This window comes from Lates calcarifer, linkage group LG19 (genome assembly GCF_001640805.2).
Source record: "Lates calcarifer isolate ASB-BC8 linkage group LG19, TLL_Latcal_v3, whole genome shotgun sequence".
Lineage (NCBI taxonomy): Eukaryota > Metazoa > Chordata > Actinopteri > Centropomidae > Lates > Lates calcarifer.
The window spans coordinates 10,416,712-10,436,706 of record NC_066851.1 but is presented as its reverse complement, the minus strand read 5'-3'; the positions used below and the strand labels follow the sequence as shown (position 1 = coordinate 10,436,706).

At 44.9% G+C, this 19,995-nt stretch overlaps 1 protein-coding gene across 3 annotated transcripts in view; it reads left to right on the top strand.

Moving 5' to 3' along the window:
* Positions 1 to 19,995, top strand: part of LOC108892547 (latent-transforming growth factor beta-binding protein 2) — an 80,742-nt gene that overhangs the window by 30,275 nt on the left and 30,472 nt on the right. For all 3 annotated transcript variants that reach the window (XM_018690167.2, XM_051078157.1, XM_018690165.2), the window contains exons 4-9: positions 650 to 915; positions 1,902 to 2,081; positions 5,093 to 5,299; positions 6,604 to 6,887; positions 8,086 to 8,188; positions 16,388 to 16,462. In XM_018690167.2, the coding sequence (XP_018545683.1) occupies positions 650 to 915; positions 1,902 to 2,081; positions 5,093 to 5,299; positions 6,604 to 6,887; positions 8,086 to 8,188; positions 16,388 to 16,462 (1,115 nt within the window). The remainder of the gene's footprint in view (positions 1 to 649; positions 916 to 1,901; positions 2,082 to 5,092; positions 5,300 to 6,603; positions 6,888 to 8,085; positions 8,189 to 16,387; positions 16,463 to 19,995) is intronic.

Genomic DNA, 19,995 nt, shown 5'->3' with positions numbered 1-19,995 from the left:
CGACCCTAGTTTTAATACTTCCTCCAACCTGGTGCAACCCTCAGGATGTTGTTCATAATCTAGTCAAGCAGATACAATGGGTGATGGAGAGGTTTTGTAGTCCTGATGGAAAGATCTAATGTGTTTAATCACACACTTTTCTCTGAGGCAAACAGACCAGCCACACACAGACGCACACACTCACGCAAAAACGAGGACCTGTGAGTCTTATTCCCTTTGGTTGCCTGATACTTTATTTTTTGTTAATCAGTGATGAAAAATCTTGTATTGCAAAATATCTTTAATGTCAAACAGAATCTTTCATTAATTAGTGAGGGTCATGGCTGTCTGACTTACAGCAGATGTTAGTTGAGAAACCTTGTGTGCTTAAAGAATGATATGGTATTATTAATTTAATTAAAACAAAATTATTTCCAAATTGTTGTGTCTTATCTATAAAATCAATTAAGCAAAGCTATGACCTAAGACAGCATGTTTGTCTCTCAGGGATATTATTTTCTGTTGCACACACTGACCACACTTAAATGGATTTCACGGTGATGCACATACGTTGCTGATGAGAGTATCTTTGCGAGTGTATGTATGTGCTGGGACATTAGCTTTTGCGTGAGGTCATGTGTTTATGGGCTTGTGATGATGTGATTGACAGGACCCAAGTGAGACGGGGACCCCCTGACTCCTCCCCTCAGCAGACAGGGACCTCCCGCACCGTGAAACGTTATCCATCATCCTCTGGGCCCATCACCTCCAACGCCCTACCCGGTGGCAATGGCTACACTAACGGCCTCAGCGGCGAGCATAGGAACTGGCATGGACACAGAAATGGACAAAGTGGCATTCACTCCTTTAACGCTCACAGGCCCAACGGCGACAGCCAGCTTTACGGACAGTTCAACAATGCACTGTTACCAGCAGGTAAGGCCAAAAAATCAAGCGTATCTATTCCACATGGTGAAACTGATGTCGTAGAACTTTTTAAAACACGCACACTTAACATTTCCACTGTCCTTAGCCACGTCAAAGCAAACACAATCCTGTTCTGGCTCAGTTCACAGAGACTAAGATACATACATGCACATCCTGTGGTGTCATCACCAAATGGAACATTAGCCACAAGGAAAAAAACTGGCAGCATCCCAGGCTGCAGTTCCCCTCTCCCACTGTCCGCCCACGCCACGCCTTCTGTGGTCTGCATCACACCAAACTGACAGACGTTTGATATCAAAGCTGCATGCAGTGTGTGACTCTCTGTGTGTGTGTGTGTGTGTGTGATGCTGGTCAACACACATAGAAGACTATGAGCAGTGTGTTAGTTTGTGTGTGTTTGCACAGTTACATGCTTTGATATCTTTGGGAATCTGCAGTGTCACCTCTCTGACATGACAGGCACTGAACACTGGCGCCTCTACCCACAACAAGAAGAAAAACTATTATTTCCCCAGTTTTTATTTTCCTTTCACTACTTCATCATCCACTGATCCACTATCCAGCGTACGCAGCTGTCTGCTGTTCAAGCTTCTCTTGTTTTTTAGCACTGTACCAGGGCAACGGCTGTTGAACTGTTTCCCACCATTACACAATGTTCACTTGCACTCACGCTCTCTTTGTCTCCTTCACACATACACACATCCAAAACACCTTCTCCCAAAGATAAAGGGCTTGGATGCAAGCCCAATGCCTAATAGTATTCTCTCTCCCATTTGCTGGCCTGTGGCACATCGCTGGTTCAGCTGCAGCGTGCCACTGGCCAGCCGTCAGCACACACCCTCACACACTTATAAACCTCCCTTCGCCCAGACTGGGAGTGTGTCACAGTGAGGCTGACGCAGGAAGGATGCAGCTCGTCTCCAGCCTGTCTCTGCTGCTGCTCCTTCTCAACCAGGTGTGTGTGTGTTTTCCAGGGGCCAACCTCACATCCAGCCTGGACCGCATCAAGATCGTCTTCACGCCTATGCTGTGCCGCAGGGTGTGCAGCGGCGGGCGTTGCTACAACAGCTGTGAGAAGGGAGACATCACCACGGTCTACAGCGAGACCTCGCAGCAGCAGCAGCAGCAGCCAAAGAACCAGGGCTTCAGACTCTGTGAGTGCAGACTCCAGGCCTTCTGATTGTCATTAACTCTGATCTTTCTCGTCTGCTGCTTCTTGTCCCTCCATTTCTCTTTTCCTCCATCTCACAGTCTCTCTTGCCTACTCTCTGATTCTCACACACTTTCCCTGTGTCTCCATCCTAGCTTCTCATTCCTTTTTTTTTTTTTATGGGGTGAGCTTGACAAAATGGGTTCCCGGTGGCATGCTGTCTGTTCTGAATACCAAGCTCAGAGTGGAGGCAGAGTGGTGGAGATTAAAGCTGAGAGCTACGCTAAAAACTCTCACTGTCAAAAAGAAAGAGAGACAGGGAAAGCAAGAGAGACTGGGGTAGAGCAGATTAAAAAGCAGGCTCTGTAAAAGGGGACTAATCTCCCCTTGCGCACACACACACACATGTGGTGGTCCCACGCTCCCAACACTTAGCCCCATCTCTTTGCGGTTTACACCTCGCGGCTGGCCCCGCCGTTAACCATTTAACGTGCTCCCTGGGAGAGAAGCAACAAAATGAAAGAGGAGAGAGAGAGAGGCAGAAAGAGAGAAAGAGTAGCAGCATGAACAGGATTTTATAGGGATTACATTAAACCTGCCATTTATCCGGGGGGCTTTGCTCCAAATTCACACAGGAGTGTCCATGGGAAGGGAGGGGGCGGTCAATGCCAAGGGGAGGGTCGTACCCTTGCATGTTTCCTAGTTTTCTCATCAGTTGTAAGGGTACAGCCGAGGCTCAGACTAATTACTGCTTGTGGATTAAAGGTGAAGGGTGAACATACCACACACAGACATACGAGTCACTACTCACATAAATACAAAGTCAAACACGCAACCAACCTTCACCTAAAGTGAAAGTGGCTCTATGGGGAGGACCTAGCTGACTTATGAATATATAAACAGCTTGATGTTGCAGATTTATGTGCCCATTAATGGGGTTTTGGAACGTGGTGTAGATATTCCAAACACTTCAGCATCCTGGCAGAGGCCCTCTGCAAGATTACATTCCTGGCACCTCCACTTCTTCCTGAGCAGCGGTTTGTTTTTATGCCCCATTTTTATTCTAGACTAGTAGAAATCTCCCTTCATTATGTAAAGGCATGTGTTAAAGAGTGAATTAAAAAGAGATTGCTTTCCATTTAGGCTTGCATCCTGTTGTTGCTTGGGTGTGCGTGTTCGTCGAGGAATGTCAAGTGGACAGCAAACAGTTATCTCATGCCGTTGTTATGTTCCTTACACGGCGCAGTAAAATCTGGCTGGGTAATTATAACAGGCTCCCTTGATACGCACCCTGTGTGCAGCACTTACTTTAAAGCCTGATATTAGATTGGATAGAAGTCTGTTTATTGAGTGAGAAGTGTGTGTGTGTGTGTGTGTGTGTGTGTGTGTGTGTGTGTGTGTGTGTGTGTTTGGTTGTTAGAGGTTGTTAAATAGACAGACAGATAGGCAGACAGGGAGTGTGGCGTGCAGAGTCGACAGCAGGTTGTTGTCTAAGAATAGTTCCTGCCCCTTGCTGGGGTGGGACTGGCCAACACAGACCAGTGCAGACCTGCATCCCACATTGAGAGGATTTAATAGCCTCCTTGAGCTGATAATTTAGCCAGCATGTCTAATCACAGGAGGCCTTCCTGTGTGTCTGGACACCAACGCCGGATCCCTTTCAGTCTCCCTGTCTGCCTTTCCACATCTTTATTGCCTCTTTCTCCGCCCGATCTTCGTCTATTTTCTGTTTTCAATCTACTCTTCTCTCCTAATCCCTTTCATTCCCTATCTGTTACTCTTATGTTCTTATTCCATCCCTCCCTCTCTTCCTCCTCCAGTCTCACTGTTGTTAATGCTATGTGACAGGGAGCTCATTCTCTACATGCCAGCGAGACTGTCCAGCGTCCGTCTGTTCCCTGTTTGCACCCGAGTTAGTGTACTCTCTGTCTAAATGAGACAGAGAGGATGCAGCTCGCAGCATGTTTCCATCACCATCGTCCCCTTTCATCTCATAGTATGTGGGCCATTTGTATTTCCAACTGTCTTGTTAAACAGTCGTCATACTTGTGGTGTGTGGTATTGCTGAGCCTCAGCCCAAAAAAGCGCAGCGCTTCACTTTTTCATCCTTTGTGCACCAGAAAGGTTCTTTCTTTCTTATTCGTCACGGTTGGATGGATTTTTTTTTTCTTTTGATACTCTTTGATGTTTTGAGTTAGGAGAGGTCAGGTCAGAGTGAATCTGTAGATGGGAGCAGGTCCAGGTATGTAGGGTGCTGGACTGGCACACCCATCCTTGATGCCAAAAGATAAGGCCAATGAAAAGGCTGTGAGAGCAGTACTGTCAAACACCATCTGGCCAGTTCTGACCTTTCCTCTTTTTTTCTCTCCACGGTGAATTGCAAACTATAAATCAAAGTGTAGACAAAGCACGTTTTGGGATTCAGTTTACTGACATGGTTAAGAGCCAGTTGCCCTCCTTTGAAATTCTGTACAAAGTTTGATATTTTGGTAATTTCTCCTTTCTATTCCTACTACCAGCCAAGTAAGTGTTCCATAGAAATATGCATGCACTTGTTATTTTCTGCAAATTATTACAGGATGAATCATCATTCATCACCCTGCACAGGAGTATGTAATTACTGATGTGAGGCAAAACATCCCAGTGAAGGAGGTACAGCAGAAGGAGCAGTGCCACGGCTCTGCCCTCAGGACAAAGTTGAAACTTTGTTAACGTCATGTGGGATGAGGTGTCTGGCAGTGCCAGAGTAGAGAACATCATGACCATCGCTAACCGTTTGCAAACAAACCTCGTCCTCATGAAGCCTCAGCACATGCCCTTCCTATTAGAACTACTCCTTCTGTTTCTTATTAATGGGTCCTTGTCTTGAGGATGCATAAATCTGTGCAATTAAATGTGCGGTGTTGTGTTCTCTAACGAATCTCTCGCTTGTAACAGTCTCTTCATCCTTTTCTCTTTACTCCCGTCACACCCATCCCTCTCTTTCTCCGTTCTTCTTTCTGTTCCTCCATGCAGTCTTCTGTCAGATCCCCTGCCTTAATGGAGGCCGTTGCATCGGGAGGGACCTATGCTGGTGTCCGTCAAACTCAACGGGGAAGTTTTGCCACCTGCCTGCCCCTGTTCCCGCCAGACCAACTCCTCACAGCCACAGAGATGCAAACCACCAGAGACCGAAACCTCCCTCCCATTCCATGTACACGCTGCCTCTTTCCAATCAGCAAGGTAATCATTCAGTGCCGTGACCAGGTTGCCAACTGCCAGCAAACTCATCTCATGTTGACCTCCGTTGCTCCAAACCATTTCTCGTTTGTGGAGTAGCTTATGTTCTCACAGAGGACGGTTAAACAGTGGATGGTGCAACACAGCACTGTCAGAACTGTCAAGACAGCTCACTATCAGTCAGTTAAACGCAACAGAAAAGATTTACTCCCTGATTTCGCCACAAAATTTCACTCCTTTAAATGTTGATGTGACTAGACCTTTATTTTTATTCCAGTTGCTCCACTTCTCTTCCTTTTATTAAATGCACACGGGCGTACTCCCTGATTTAAAAAAATAAAATTAAAAAAATCTGTTTACCTTGTAGCACTCTGCCTTTGTGGGCCAGCTGTGGAGGTCAGGCTCTATTTTGAGCAGAACAAGTAATGAATGACTCAGTGGAAGTCCTCATATTGTTCGCACAATGCTGCTTTTATCAAACAGAAGTGAATATTAGAAACAGAGCAGGGCAACATCATGAAGTTATAAGAAGGAATATAAAAGAGAAAGATTTGCCTGCTGTCCATCTCTCCTGGTATCATTTTCTTTAATATATATCCTCCTCGAGTCTTGCTCAGCATCTTGCTCTGTCTAACAGTAAGCAGAATCAGAAATCTTCTTTCCTCCATTTCAAGCAAAATGACATGAATAATCATGATTAAATGACATCAGTCCAATGTCTGCAATGACATGTCACCACAAAGACATGAGCCTCACTGTCTGCATACTTTATGTATGCTCGGAGACAGCTTCACGTCCAGGACTCTTGATAAGGTCTATTTCTATCCTTGGACTCTCCCTGACGTCTGTCTGCGAGATTATGATTCATGAGTGTGGGTCAGGATTCTGGGAAAAAACCCTGGCACTCCCTGAAGATAGATGCTTCCCCTCTGTCAATGGGACAATAGAGCTTATTCTCCACATTGCAACATCTTCTCAGCTCCTCAACAAATCTGTTTTTGGTCTTTAGGATGATTTGATTTAAACCAGAGAATCCAAAACTCTTTGTGTTGTTGTTGTTGTGTAGTATCTTAATAGTGTCTTCACTGCTGGGAATTCCCCATTTAGATCTCATAATTTTGGTGATGAAGCAAGCTAAGTGTGTGTTGAATAAGTTTGTGCAGCATGTTAGCTGATAGCTCGCAAACTGCAGGATGTATATACAACTTTTATCCCTTGGCTGAGGATGCTTCCGCTCACATTATTCAAAATTTGAAACTATAAACTATCTGCTATACTGTGTAAACTCTGTGTCTCTCCTTGTCCAGTGTCTCTCCACCCATCCTTGGTGAATGTCCACATACAACACCCTCCGGAGGCCGAGGTCCAGATCCACCAAGTAGCTCGTGTCCAGCCTGGGCAGAGACCAGCCACCACAGACGGGGCTCACTCTGTCCAGCAGCGCTCCCAGCCTGGGAATGGACACGAATCCACCAGTGAGCACAGCAGCAGGCACTCACACACCAATGGGAACGGGAATGGCCACGCCAGACCGCACAACCGTCAGAACGGACACGTGGGAAGATGCTTTCAGGAAACAGTCGACGGACAGGTATCGTGTTAAGTCGTTAAAGCGCATTACACTATGTACACTGTCATCACTAGCTGATCTAAGCCACCTGGCGTGTTCTGATCCAACGTGGGCGTTGAAACCAGGGGGAGAGAGTGCTGTTTTACCGCAGGTATCATCATGTCCACATCCCCTCACCTTCTCTGTCTCAAACAGGAAGTGGGCCTGTGGGAATGATTTATGTAATGTTCAGGATTTATGAGCTCTGACCACGCTGGTCATCTCATGTTCCACCAGTTCCCCAACAAAGGCATGTTATGAGTTAGGATGCGTTCAGAGGACAGAGGTTAAGCTTAAAATCCAGCCCACGTGGTCCTTCTCTTTGTGGCTCAAATAGCAAGACTTTTCATGGTCTTTACGGTAACATGTATGGTATGTACCGCAGATTCCCTGTACAAAATAATGTATGGAAGGGAAGAAGAAATGGGAAGGACTTAAGTAGCAGTGCGTGAGCTTGGCTAATCTAAGGCTTAACACACTTAATACAGCATCTGTTTGCTTGGCTGTGATAAGGCATTATGTTTGACCCTTACCCTTTAGGTTTTCAGTTGCAACAACAAAAATGATCTGCAGTAGAGTTGTTTTTGCCAGCATTATTCCTTTGAACAAGTTTGTTTGTCCTGAAGTGCAGCTCCTATTTTCTCTACTTTGGTTTCATAGAGGGAGAGCTTGAAATTAAACCTTCCAGTCACAGCAATTTTTCAGAGCCCCAACAGAAGTGCCCTAGAAAAGCAGTGTACAAAAGCTTGAGCTTGCAGTTTTCCCTCTTCTCTTGCCAGTATGCCAGTTTGGTGTTCTGCAGAAGAATGTCCTCTCTGTTGCCTCCTTAGTTTCAAAAATCTCTATTGGCCAAAAATTCAATAAGTAAGGCCTGATAGGAATCTCTCCTCACAATTAGCCAAATGCCTTAATGAGGCATGCCAGGAGGTTCATAGTTGTTCTTGAGGCTCACTGTTTATGTCCTCCTCCAAGTAACCAGTCTCAGATGTGTCTGGTTCACTCTGTCCTCACAGATAGGTGAACACACACACTCTGACACGAACAGACTTACATGTACGGATTTGGCCCTTGCCCCTTACGCACACGCATTTGCACACAAATGAGCGTGCAGCGCACAAACATGTAACACTCATTCTCAAAACTCGTTTCTTAGATTTAACACAGATGTGTGTTGTTGTAGTGTGGCAAGCCTCTGCCAGGCCTAACCAAACAGGATGATTGCTGTGGAAGCGTGGGCGCCTCCTGGGGTCTAAACAAGTGCCAAAAGTGTCCAACCAAACCAGGTAAGCTTTACTGACTATAGCCATCAGATCTGAGCTATTTTTCTCATTCTGCTCTGTTCCATTACATACTTAAATCTAATCTATTTCTAATCTGGTCTAATTCTGTTGGTATTACTTTCTGTTGTGCTATTGGTATGTTGATCTCTTGGTGATGATCTTGGTGCTGTTATTCACATTTGTTCGAAACAGCCAGACACAGCTGGGCTCTACATTAACAGTGCCGTATATAAAGGTGTTTAGTCAGTGATCCCTGTTATATTCCTCAGCAGCAGTTGTTTATGCTCTGTGGATTTTTACAGCATTTATCACAGGCCTAAACAATACTGTTGACTGATCATGATTAGCACATAGCAGTCTTCCTTGGATTCCTAAACTCCTGCGAGGAGGCTGCGTGACTTGCCCATTTTTACCCAGTTGTAAAAATGAAGCTGTTTGCGCTTCTATAAAACCAAAACCCGGAAAGCAAATGAAAACACATTTAGCATGAAGATGAGAGTCTGGCAGCAGTGCCACCCACCCTGTGGGCAGAGTGAGCCAGCGTGGCCTTGAAAGAGTGAGGAAATGAACACGCCGACCAGAGCTGCGGTAGGTTTGAGAAACAGCAGCAGGGTGGTTGAACGCCGGCAGGCAGGGTGGGTGGTGACACCCTTCACTGTAGATGGAGACTCTTGCTCAGCCTGATAGCTCTTGGAGGGCACGGTTATAGCCCAGGTCTTGCTGTTAAAGCCTCACGGGAAGCAGCTACAGTGCGGTGGCACATGGGGACACTTTGCTTTAAGATATTTCCCAGCACCCTTAATCATATTACAGCCATGCCGGCAGATGTCAAACCGGCCATCAAAGTCCTCATACCCTGTTTAATGTCTGACTGGACCTTAATCAGAAGCAGACATCATCACTCTCTGTCTCCTCCATCTATCATAGATGCCGATCCATTCTTTTCTCTCCCACTCTCTATCTCCCTCAGCATGCCCGATTCCCGCTCTTCCTAAGTCTCCGGCATGATCTCTTTTGGCTCCCAGATGTTTTCCTCTGTTCCCTCCTTTGAAGTTTGCTGGAGAAACAGAGCGAATACCTCGTTCACTCATTTTTGTGGTTGTTTTGGGGGGCAGCACACTGTAGGCCTGGGTCCGAGGTCACACGCAGGCAGGGAAGAAAGGATAGAGGGAATTGAAAGACAGGAAAAATGAAGTCAAAATGAAGTCATATACTACAGTATGTCCCAGAAGTCTTAGAGGGAGCTTTAATAAGAGAAATGCTTTGAATTCCTCCAGAGTGTTATTGTTCTCAGTTTAGACACTTGGCTCGGTCTTCAGCTGCATTCCTCCCTCACTGGCCTAGACGTACGCTTTCTGACGTGTTTGACAGGAATGATGTGCAACCTGGAGACAACAGCCCCTGAAAAATGATGCTGAATGGGTCAGCTGTCGGCTCGCGGCGTGGAGAAAAGTCATATAGCCTTAAAAGAGTCTCCTGTGCCTCTCGTTGAGTATGTGATAATGATGTCATGAAAGGCCGGTTTGTATTTAGGGGTGTAACGCTACCACTGGTCAGTTTATAGCTGGTTACAAAATGCACTGTTGACTGAGAGCAAACATTGCTACTTCATTTTTTTTAATTAGATTTACAGAGGATGCCAATATGACCACAGTTTAATGAGGTTCTATTGCAGACAGGATTCTTTGTAAGTCTTTGCTTCCTGGATCTGCTTCAGATATCTACATCATTCCAGGCCCAGCTAGCCTTCACATTACTGTCAGTATATTTGCATCAGCCTCACTCAATCTAGTGATATAGACTCATAATATATTGTGGATGTTGGAGTCTGGCTGCTTCCCTATGTGAACTCTGTGAATGTATGTGCATGTCAGAGCAGTTGACAACGTTAAGTAGCATTAATTATTATTACACACGAAGGACTTTATGTCACTGTTGTGGCATCAAGAGAGGAGATTATGAGTGTATATAGTGTGTGTGTGTGTGTGTGTGTGTGTGGTGTGTGTGTGTTTGCAAAGGAGGGCTGATGTTATGGAGGCACGAATGCCAGTGTGTCCCATCTCAGTGGGAGCCGAAGCCTTTAGGAGCCAGTGCCTTTTAAAAGTCACATGCTGAGGATTCCTGGCCTGTAATGAGATCCAGATCAACCAGAACAGGCTGGAGTCAACTCCGTCCCTCTGGTTCTTATGATTAGGAGGAAGAGTGAAAAAAAAAAAATCCTGCCCTGCACTTTGTTTGAATTTCATTCTAGTCCAAACAGCTTGTAATTTCTGATTGAGACTGATGTGGAGGTGGTCAAAACTGTCCTCAAGTATGAGGGCTAACCAGTGACTTGCTGAGCCAAGGGAGATTGGGAATAGGTTGGGAGGCGGGTTTGTTGCACAAGTCGCGTAAGAAGCACACGGCAGAAACTGAACCCACTGCATACTGAGAGGAATTTTGTCCTTAAAAAGCAAAAAGCAAAGAGCTATGATGGGGTTGTTTGTGCAATTTGGGGATGACTTAAGGATACATATCTATCAGAAAAGTAATCAGTGGTTCTCTAAGCCAACTGAAGGCCATTTGCTGTGGCCTGAGTCTGACCCATGCTGTAGTGTTGGCATGATTCTGTGCAATTGTGCTGGCAGCCCCTCCCTCACTGTGCTTTTCACGGCTAATGGAATTCCACAAGCCGTTTGTCTCCCCATCTGTCAGTGCTGGGCAGCTTCCCTCTCTGTGACTCTCCCCGTCTGCGATGCTGGGAGGCTTCCCAGGGAGCCAGATTAAACGTCCCCAGGGCCTAAAGTAACCACCACACCCACAGGAGCCTTGGCTTCCTCTTCACTCTACCTCCCCGGGTCATCGAGGTTATCATGATGTCAGTGCCCTCATGGAGTCTTAGCCTCGCCCTCTATTCCACCTCTGTCTGTAGGAGTTTGTTATCTGCCTGCCCCCCCCCCCCCCCCAACCCAACGCCCTCTCTGTGTCTCTCCATGACGAGGACACTGTTCTTCATGAGGTTTAGATCAATAAAGGCAGATGAGGCAAAGCAGGAGGGGGGGCCCACAGAGCTCCACGACTTCCAGATCTTCCCACATGAACTCATCCTTCCCAAATCTCCCATCTATTCCCCAGACATTTAATCTGACATCCATCGAGGGGCCAAAGCCTGCGCTTATTGCTTTTTATTAGCACTGATCAAACATGAACACTTGTTAATGACCAACAAAAACCAGAGATGCAGTGACTTTGCTTTAGAAACAGGCCGCGAAAGAACAGATGCATTGGAACAGCTCCACAGCAGCTTCTCATGGTGATTAGATAGAGACGTCACATCTCCCTGACAGCATTTGATTCATTGATGTTGACTTAGTGTTATCCCTTCACAACTAGAATGATGGAATCTATTAGCTGGGCAGCAGCGTTGCTAATCAGGGCTGAGCAGACCTAACCACTAGGAGAAATAAATCCCAGTTGGAGGCAGATGGATATGAAATTTGTGTTGCATTTCTTAATTGGATACAAGCTAAGTTAAGCACATTTTTATTGGGAATGTACCGTGGCATGCCTTCTTTTGGAACCAGCCCAGGTGGTTAATATTCCACAGTGAATTTGCAGATTATAGAGGAATGTGGGTCTGTTTTAAATGTGTGTTTGATGCGGGTTTCTCTGCCATCAGCATCTTGGAGAAGGGCGTTAAGCAAAATTGTCAAACTACAAACAGAGATGTAAAATGCATACTTTCGTGAATAGAAACAATGAAAAGCATGTTTCCAGTAAAGTTTTAATGTTGCAGAAAAATGAAATAATCTCTTCATCAAAGCCTTTTTGCTGTTGATGCACATGTGCAGTGGGATGGTCGTGTTGAAGCAATCTGACACAGATATGCAGCTAAGACTGTTAACGATTGAGCAAATATCTCGTAGCTTGTAGTTTGGTTTTGTGTCTGTATCAGGAGGAGGATGTTGATATTAGTCCCATGTGTCCTAACTGATTAGCCTTTGCTTTACAAGCAGGGATACATTATTTACAGGGCATGCGATATGGACCGTACCAGAATGGCAAATGTGGCGTGTGCCAAGGAGACATTCTGTTTTGAAAGCAAATGACTTCCCTTTAAACTGTTTGCTCCAATCAAGCATTAGCTCAAAGGCCAAGAAGAGATGGCTTTGCCATTATAGAGACTGAAAAGACCTGAAACCCTCCATGGTGATTAAAGAGCTCTGTTTGCTCCTGGTTTTCTCTCGGCGGCACCAGTTTGTCCCGTGGCGGCATGTCAGAAAGTAAATTGCTGGAAAGGATCCTGAAGAGGACTTGGCTTTGGTGTTGGTTGTTTTCCTATAGAGTGGCCCCCAATGGAATGGAAAGGAAGACTGTCTCCTGTTCCCGTCCTGTGGATGGCATCCATCCCTCCTGTCTCCTGTCTCCCACGCGTTCTCAGGTTTTCCAGCAAGGAGAGAAGCCCAACACTGAGGTTGCCTCCCAGGCAGATCCCAGGGGAAGTTGGTGAAGGGCACTGAGCCCTGTGATTGATGGACCAGACTTCTCAATCGTCTTAGAAGAACAGCCTCCGGGCCGGGTGGTCCATGGAGTGATTGTACAGAATTAGCAATTAAAGATTTCTGTACAGCTGAGGAACCCATTTGACTATAAACTCTCTCTGTTCTCAGCCTCCTGCCTTCCTCTCTCTTTACTTTCTCTCTCATTTTGCATAAGCTGTGCTTTCATTTGAATGCCTGCAGCGGTGCCCTCCGTGGAGCAAGTTTTACTTTCATGTTTTAAAGAGAACCATGGGATTTATTCAGATTTGATTTAGGACAGCACCGCCAATCAAGAAGCTCCAAGGAAATTGAATTAAGGGAATTTGAGCAAATATTACTGAACAGTTGCCAGTGGAATGCACAACACAATTGAATGGAGACGGACAATAAATTAGTGAGGGGTGACAAAGTCTTTTGTTGAACAGGGCTAAATGGATAGACAACAATTGAAAGTTTTTGTCTGTACCCTCAGTGGATACAGACCATTCTGGGTCTGCAGTCTTTGTAACCAAGGGTGACACTAATGATGCGCAGCTTGAGCTCACTCTTGCAAGCCACTGCCTGTGGTACTGTTTTCTACACAAATGACTGTAGAAACAAGCATGAGAACGGGCACATCATTAAATCCACTGAGGATGCCGTAATTTCTTAGCTTTTTGTATAATATTGAAACTCACATGGCCAAGTTGTCACCGACTGTTAGTACTGGTGCTTGGCATCTTAGCAACCATGTTCGTGGTTCTGATGTTCTGGTACGGTAGTCTAGGATTCAGACGCAAGACTCAACTTCAGTGATTTATGAAGGCTTGCTCCAAAATTACAAAATGAATTCATTAATCAAACAGCCAAGACTCTCTGTATCTTATGATAAATGCACTCTAGAGAAGGCAACCAGTATTTAGGAGAGCTGCTGTCAAGCTCTGTATGCTGAGTTTCAGCAGCTGGTTTTTAAACTTTACTGCAAACAAATTGCCCTAGGGAACAGTAAAGATCTACTGAACCCAACTCTGATAGCAAGCATTTTTTAAATCCAGGAAACACACAAGGAAATGTTGAATACAATCTGCCAAATTAGATCCTATGTGCAAATAAAGTTTATGAACATATCCTGTAAATGCGTCTGGTATATGTGGGAACATGCCAACTTCTTCAAGACTTTTGCAACATCTCAGTCTTCTCTCTCAAGATGTTTTAAGACAAGCAGAGTCTCCCAGATTCATGTTGAAGTTCTTACTGACTGCAGAGGTCCTCTCCTCCCTCCTAATAAGCTTTATTGAGACTCCTGAACCTCCCCCACTGGGCTCCCCTCTGCATGTGCGCCCTGCTGTCACTCAGGCCAGACTTTCCCTGATCCCATCACTGCAGGAGGGAGTGCCCACCGCCCTACCACAACAGCTCATTACTCAGAATACTTTGGTGGGGGATTATGAGGGGTGCGGAGGAAAGATGAAGAGGTGGGCAGACGGGAACAGGGGCGTCGCTTTGACACAGTTCCCCCCTTTTTGCCCGTTGCCCCCTTTCATGCTGACCCATTTCTGCTCTGTCAACCCTCAGGTACACTGACCCTGCCTGGTCCACTGGGTCACAGCAGGACCAAAACATAACTCAGCTTCCAAGGACCTCGTTCCCAGAAAACCTCCATGTGGCACACATTCCAGTCACTCCTGGGAAAATGACACAAACTCATGACTGATTGCTGGGTTTTGGATTGACGGCATACAGTATATTTACAGGATTATTGTGTTGGTATCTCATACTGAATGCTGATGAAGTCTTTTTTTTTCTGGTCACTGGGTTGGAACCTCAAACCATACAGTACATAATTCTTTCCAGTGTCTAACTTTGAAAATGAATGACTAAGTTTCTGAAACATTTGAGGGTTCGATGTATGTGTTTGTTATTGCCTTCTGCTGGGTGGCGTAGGTGCCTGAAGATGACAGATGGGTTATAGAGATGTCATCCGGATAGCCATTTAGCCATCAGCCATCAGACCCCCTCAGTCAGCACTGTGGAGTTTTGGTCACAAACACAGTGTGACTTTTCTCCCTTTCCCAGAACACTCTGCCAGGGAAGGAGATGTGTTTTCTTTGCTGGCAAGGCTGCGACCGTAGTTTCGTGCGTGCGTCACCTCTGTTTTCAACCCTTCATCGCTGTGGCAGCAAGTTCAAAGCAGTGCTGTACTTTGGTAAAATCGTATTTTTTCTGGCCAGGGTGTAAATCCAGAGATTGTCATCACTGTCATTTGTTCCTGTTTTCTATGAGTGGGAAACGTTGGATATCACGATTTCTCTCTGTGTTTGCTCTCATTTCATGATGATGCAAGTAAAAATGAATGCGAGCACGGCCAATTCTGCCATTATGTATATTTTAAAAAATCAAGTCCTGTTTCATATTTCCTATTCGTGTTCATAAATTTGAAAAGCCCGCTTAAGCTCAGACATAGTAAACTGTTGTGCAAAATCCACCAAATACTTGTTTTTTTAAATCTTGGCAGAAATTACTTTTTTCCAGTGTGTTTATGTGCTAGAAGTGCAAAACAGAATCCGGGCTATCATGACTGGGAGGCAACACGCAGCGAGAGGTTCCACCATCATGGCTTTAAGCTGTGTGATTCATGACTGTAATTGAATTTGACTATAACAGTGAGAATGCGTTCCATCACACTAATACGCGTGTCATTATTTTTAGAGGTCTCCTCACCCAAACACACATTTTCCCTTCCAAAATCAGAAGTTGGATCTTCTCCTTTCAATGTGATATGAAGCAAAGGTCTTCATCTCAGTTTATGTCATGGAAAGATCTGCTACTAATAATCACCCTGTCTCTTGTTAAGAAACATATAGATCCTTGCACACGCTAGCTCTTTCTCTCTGACACACACACACACACACACACACACACACACACACACTCAAACACAAATAGAGACTTTCTCTTTGCCACATGATAGTCACACTGACCCCTCTCTACATTTAATGGAGCATGCTGGGGCTTGACTGGGTGTCGAATGAGTAATGACATGATGTTTTCAGGCTTCTTGTCACTGACAGTATGGTCGCACTGGGACATTAACAGACACACTGTGTTATTTACTGCAGAACGCCTGTGACCCTCTAATGTACACACACCTGAAGCACACAACATATGACTTTTATTGCTTTGGCAAAACAAGCAAAAAGACGTTTTTTCACTTTCCTGCGAGCATACATAATTGTCATTCTTGTGTGCACAGTAAAAGCATTAGGCTCTTGTTTAAGTAGATTTGCACTGTGGTTGATGATAAAGGTCAGGGCTGTCACGTAGGCTTCCTCAACATATTTATGATATAAGCACTTCCTTCATCTGTCCCTGGGGGTTGAGGAGAGTTATAGGTAATATGATTATAAATGACGTCGAGTGTTATCGTTACATTCTGCTGGATGGCAGTGCTGTCTTATAAATGTGGTTGATGGGGATCCATTTCCATACACTCACTCTGGAGTCCCCCGAGGCCCAGCTGTGGGTCCCCTCATTTCTCCCCTTGCCAAGATGCTCACATCTGTAAGTTATACAGTATGGTCCCCTCCTAAAGCTGGGCTGCTCCTCTCTCTGCGATGAATGCAATGCTTTGTGACAGGGAGGCGACGGCACTGTAAGATCATTTTTGCTTCTCTAAAGCTGTGCTTTCTCTTTCTCTTTGCAGCATATGCAGTGATTGCAAATGGACAAGTGGAATGTTCCAAAGGTTTTAAAAGGATGAATCTCACACACTGTCAAGGTAAGAAGTAAAACATGTTGAAAAATGACTGTGTAGCTCAGAATTTTTTCACTATTATTATATGATTTATCCCACTGCATATTTTAATAGGTAGTTTACCCATAACAAAAACATAGCTTGTATTAAATATAATGGCATGGATGCGATAAAAACTTACTGCCCATGTGTTGCCATGCATACATGGACCCCTGAGGATGTCTATAAAAGTATCCCTTGCTGTATGTCTGGCCCCTATGGGAACCAGGTCAAGACTACACTTAGCCTTGGTCCGGGGTCAGAGTTCAGCAGCCAATAAGCGCCTGGGGCTGCTGTTTTAATTGGTCTGAGGGGTTTTAAGTGGAGAATGGTACGGTAGGCTGCGATTATGGTAAATGTGGCTCTCTGAGTGTTTTTGAGAGAGCTTTAGTTGCAGACCTGTTTATTGCTCAGCCTTCCCAAACGTGCCAGCAGAAGAAAAACCTGTATGACGACCAGCTCACCCATCCATCCGCCTGTGAAAATAAACTCAGGTCGTCCCTCAACATGCACCGTGTCTTTTCTTTCACTGCAGCATCCCAGAGGTGGCCATTTGTCAGATGGCTGATGGTTCAAGAAGCAATAACCACCCACAGTGTGAAATCAGTCCTCTAGAGAATTTGAACCATTTGTATCCGCTGGTGGTGTTAGTATACAGCATCAGAATTAGTCAACATGAGCAAATAAACCTTGGCTCAGAGACACAGGAAAAAATGCTCTGGTTGATCTGTGAACAAGGCAACTGATGCTGACACTTTGAAAAACAAAATGCAGCTTTTCTGACAGCCTACTTCAGCTCTGTCAGTGACTTGATTAATTGTGTCATAATCCAAAGGGCAATGCTTATTGAAGCCCATGGGGTGTAACAACATAATGCTCCAATGGACAGCTTTGACTACATCAACAACAGGCCTCATCCACTGGTTCAACAAGTTCAACATGTTTTCTTATCTGTGCTATTGGCCTATTAATGTTTTCAGGTAATGATTGAGCTGGGAAACATATTTTAATAAAACAAAGACCTGTGGACAAGGACATACTTATTTTCCAATAGCGTGTCAACTAGCCAACAAATGTGGAAATTTATCTTTCTATTATTCATGCCTTTCCTTTATGATTGTTTCAAGATGTTCCTCCCTTTCAGTTGCTCGTTTCTTGAGTTCCAAAAAAGCAAAGCTGACAGTTACCCACAATATTTACTGGAGTGCTTTTAAGTCTCTGTCCCATTCGGCTGCTGCGCCGTTCCCAAGAATTATTTCTAATTTCAGGTCTTGCAGCAACTGCCAAGGAGGCAAAAACCTGCTTTTTCTTGGATTTTGTCGTTATTATCGGGGTTGTGTCCAGCTTGCCAAACTGGGGCTCTTTTTCTGAGCTGTTTGCAGCATATTTTAATGGAACAGAGCAGAGCTTGTCTCGTGCACAGTAATAGGCACAATTTACTGCTCTGGCTTTGTACACTAACCTTTGCGGTCGGTGACGTCCCCCACTACGATGCGATAAGATGGCCCATCGGAGCCATGTGCCACACTCTGACTTCAGAGATGATTTCTTATCTTCAGAAGCTGCTTCCCAGAAACTAGGTCAGCTGAATTGGCCATTTGTTACTGTGCTTGTTAGATGAAAGGCCCACATAGTTGCATGAGCGGTCTCTGTTGTGGGTGGTAAACTGGTGCCGGGAGCAACTCTTTTGACATTTTGGATGAACTTAAAAGTTACAAACAAATTTAAAACAGTGACATTTGATATTTATCACACTGAATATCGCCTGGGTCAACAGGGTAAGACCCAGATATATCAGGTTTATAAGGCAGGAATTTGCCTGTGAAAATTCCCAGTAATGGCTGCTTTGGCTGTGTTTTGAGAATGTGCATTCGCAGTCTCTAAATGGATGAATTTTGGCCCTGCAAGTTATGTCTGGTTTGAGACTTCCAAAGTAGTCATAAGGTGCTCCCTTTGGCCATAACAGCCAATACATAATAAAGAGAGTAATGTTGCCAATTTCCTTTACAGTCTCCATAAATAATTCTGCAGGTGTTTATGTGAGTCTTGATTTTTCCAGAAGTTAAGAGCGGGCAAGGTCAGGTAAGGTCGCAGCAGACTGGTTGACACTTAAGCCAGAATTAGGGAACTATTTGGAAGAATTGCAGTCATCAATATGTGTCATTAAACAATAAAGACAGTCATGATAACAGCTGTTGACGGACACTTGTGAGTTTTTACCACCAGGACTATTTGTCAGTGAGAGCAACCAAGCATGAATTCAAAATAGATGTTGAGATTAGTGCTGGTCATGACAGGTTGTCATGGAAGTCAGGTTCAATCCCAATCAACCCACCAGCAGACTGTAACAATAGCACTAATCTGGGACTCAACCGAACCATGGATTAAGGACCCCATGTGATGAAGGCTGAGCCCAACACTGACCTGAACTCTGACCAGATAGCATGCTGCTTAAACGAAACCACATAATATTGTTGTTCCAGTCTTTATAGTGCGAGCAGAGACAGGCATGACATCTGCGGTCTGCTTCATCGTCTTCACAGTACACGCCTCATCCTTACTCATCCAAACGGGTCTCTTTTGCTAACAGAGACGCCGGCTTGTTTACATTCTCCTAACGTTTAAGGAGGCTGGAGGCTTTGTCATCATAAGGCCGGCTTTTAGTTTTTAGAGCAAGTCCCTCCTTAGAGAGATAGAAAAGAGCAAAGAGAAATGGAAAAACAAAGGGAAACAGAGATAGAAAAGAAGAAACAACTGCACCACAAAGGGGACATTGAGGCATTCCCTGGATTTGCTTCAGTCCACAGAATTTATCAGCCTCAATCCCTTATAAGCTCACTTTTTCCAGCAGGAAGCAAAACAACAAAACAAGAGCAGATTAATTAGAATTGGGAAAATCTGTGGTGGCAGGCTGTCGAGTTCCAGTCGTCAAAGCAATGGGAAAAGACCTAATGATGTACTCTTTGTTTAACACGGTAGAACAACAAACTTTGCCTGGTCCCAGTGTGATCGCATGACTAAGCGCCTGAAATATGTCCCCCTATGCTCCTGGCTGGCACATTAACTGGCTAGCTTGCCTCCATTTGGCTTAGTGACTCAAGAGCTGTGGGAGCAATAAGCAAACTCCGCTGACCACTGTATCGCTCCAGCTCAGGTCAGACAAAGGGGAAAACTTTCACTCATTGAACGTAAGCTGAGGATGCTGTGACCTTGTTGGACTCTGTAATGGAAAGATGCTGAGGAAGATGATAATCTAAAACATCCTGCGATTTCCTCTGTGTCTGCGTGACTGCCCAGATTTCAACGTCAACGTTACCACAGCCTTGTCAGCTTGTAATATCTTGCAGTCAGAAGGATACATGGGTTTGAATGTCTTCTGGTCTACAGTGTTCAGATTTATAGTGCATGTTTCCTCCATGCCATCACTCCTCCTTGCTTTCATCCAACAGCGTAACCCAAAAGGTTCCATTTTTCATCACCTCCCAGCAGCTGGTGGTTTTGACTACATGATCTATTGC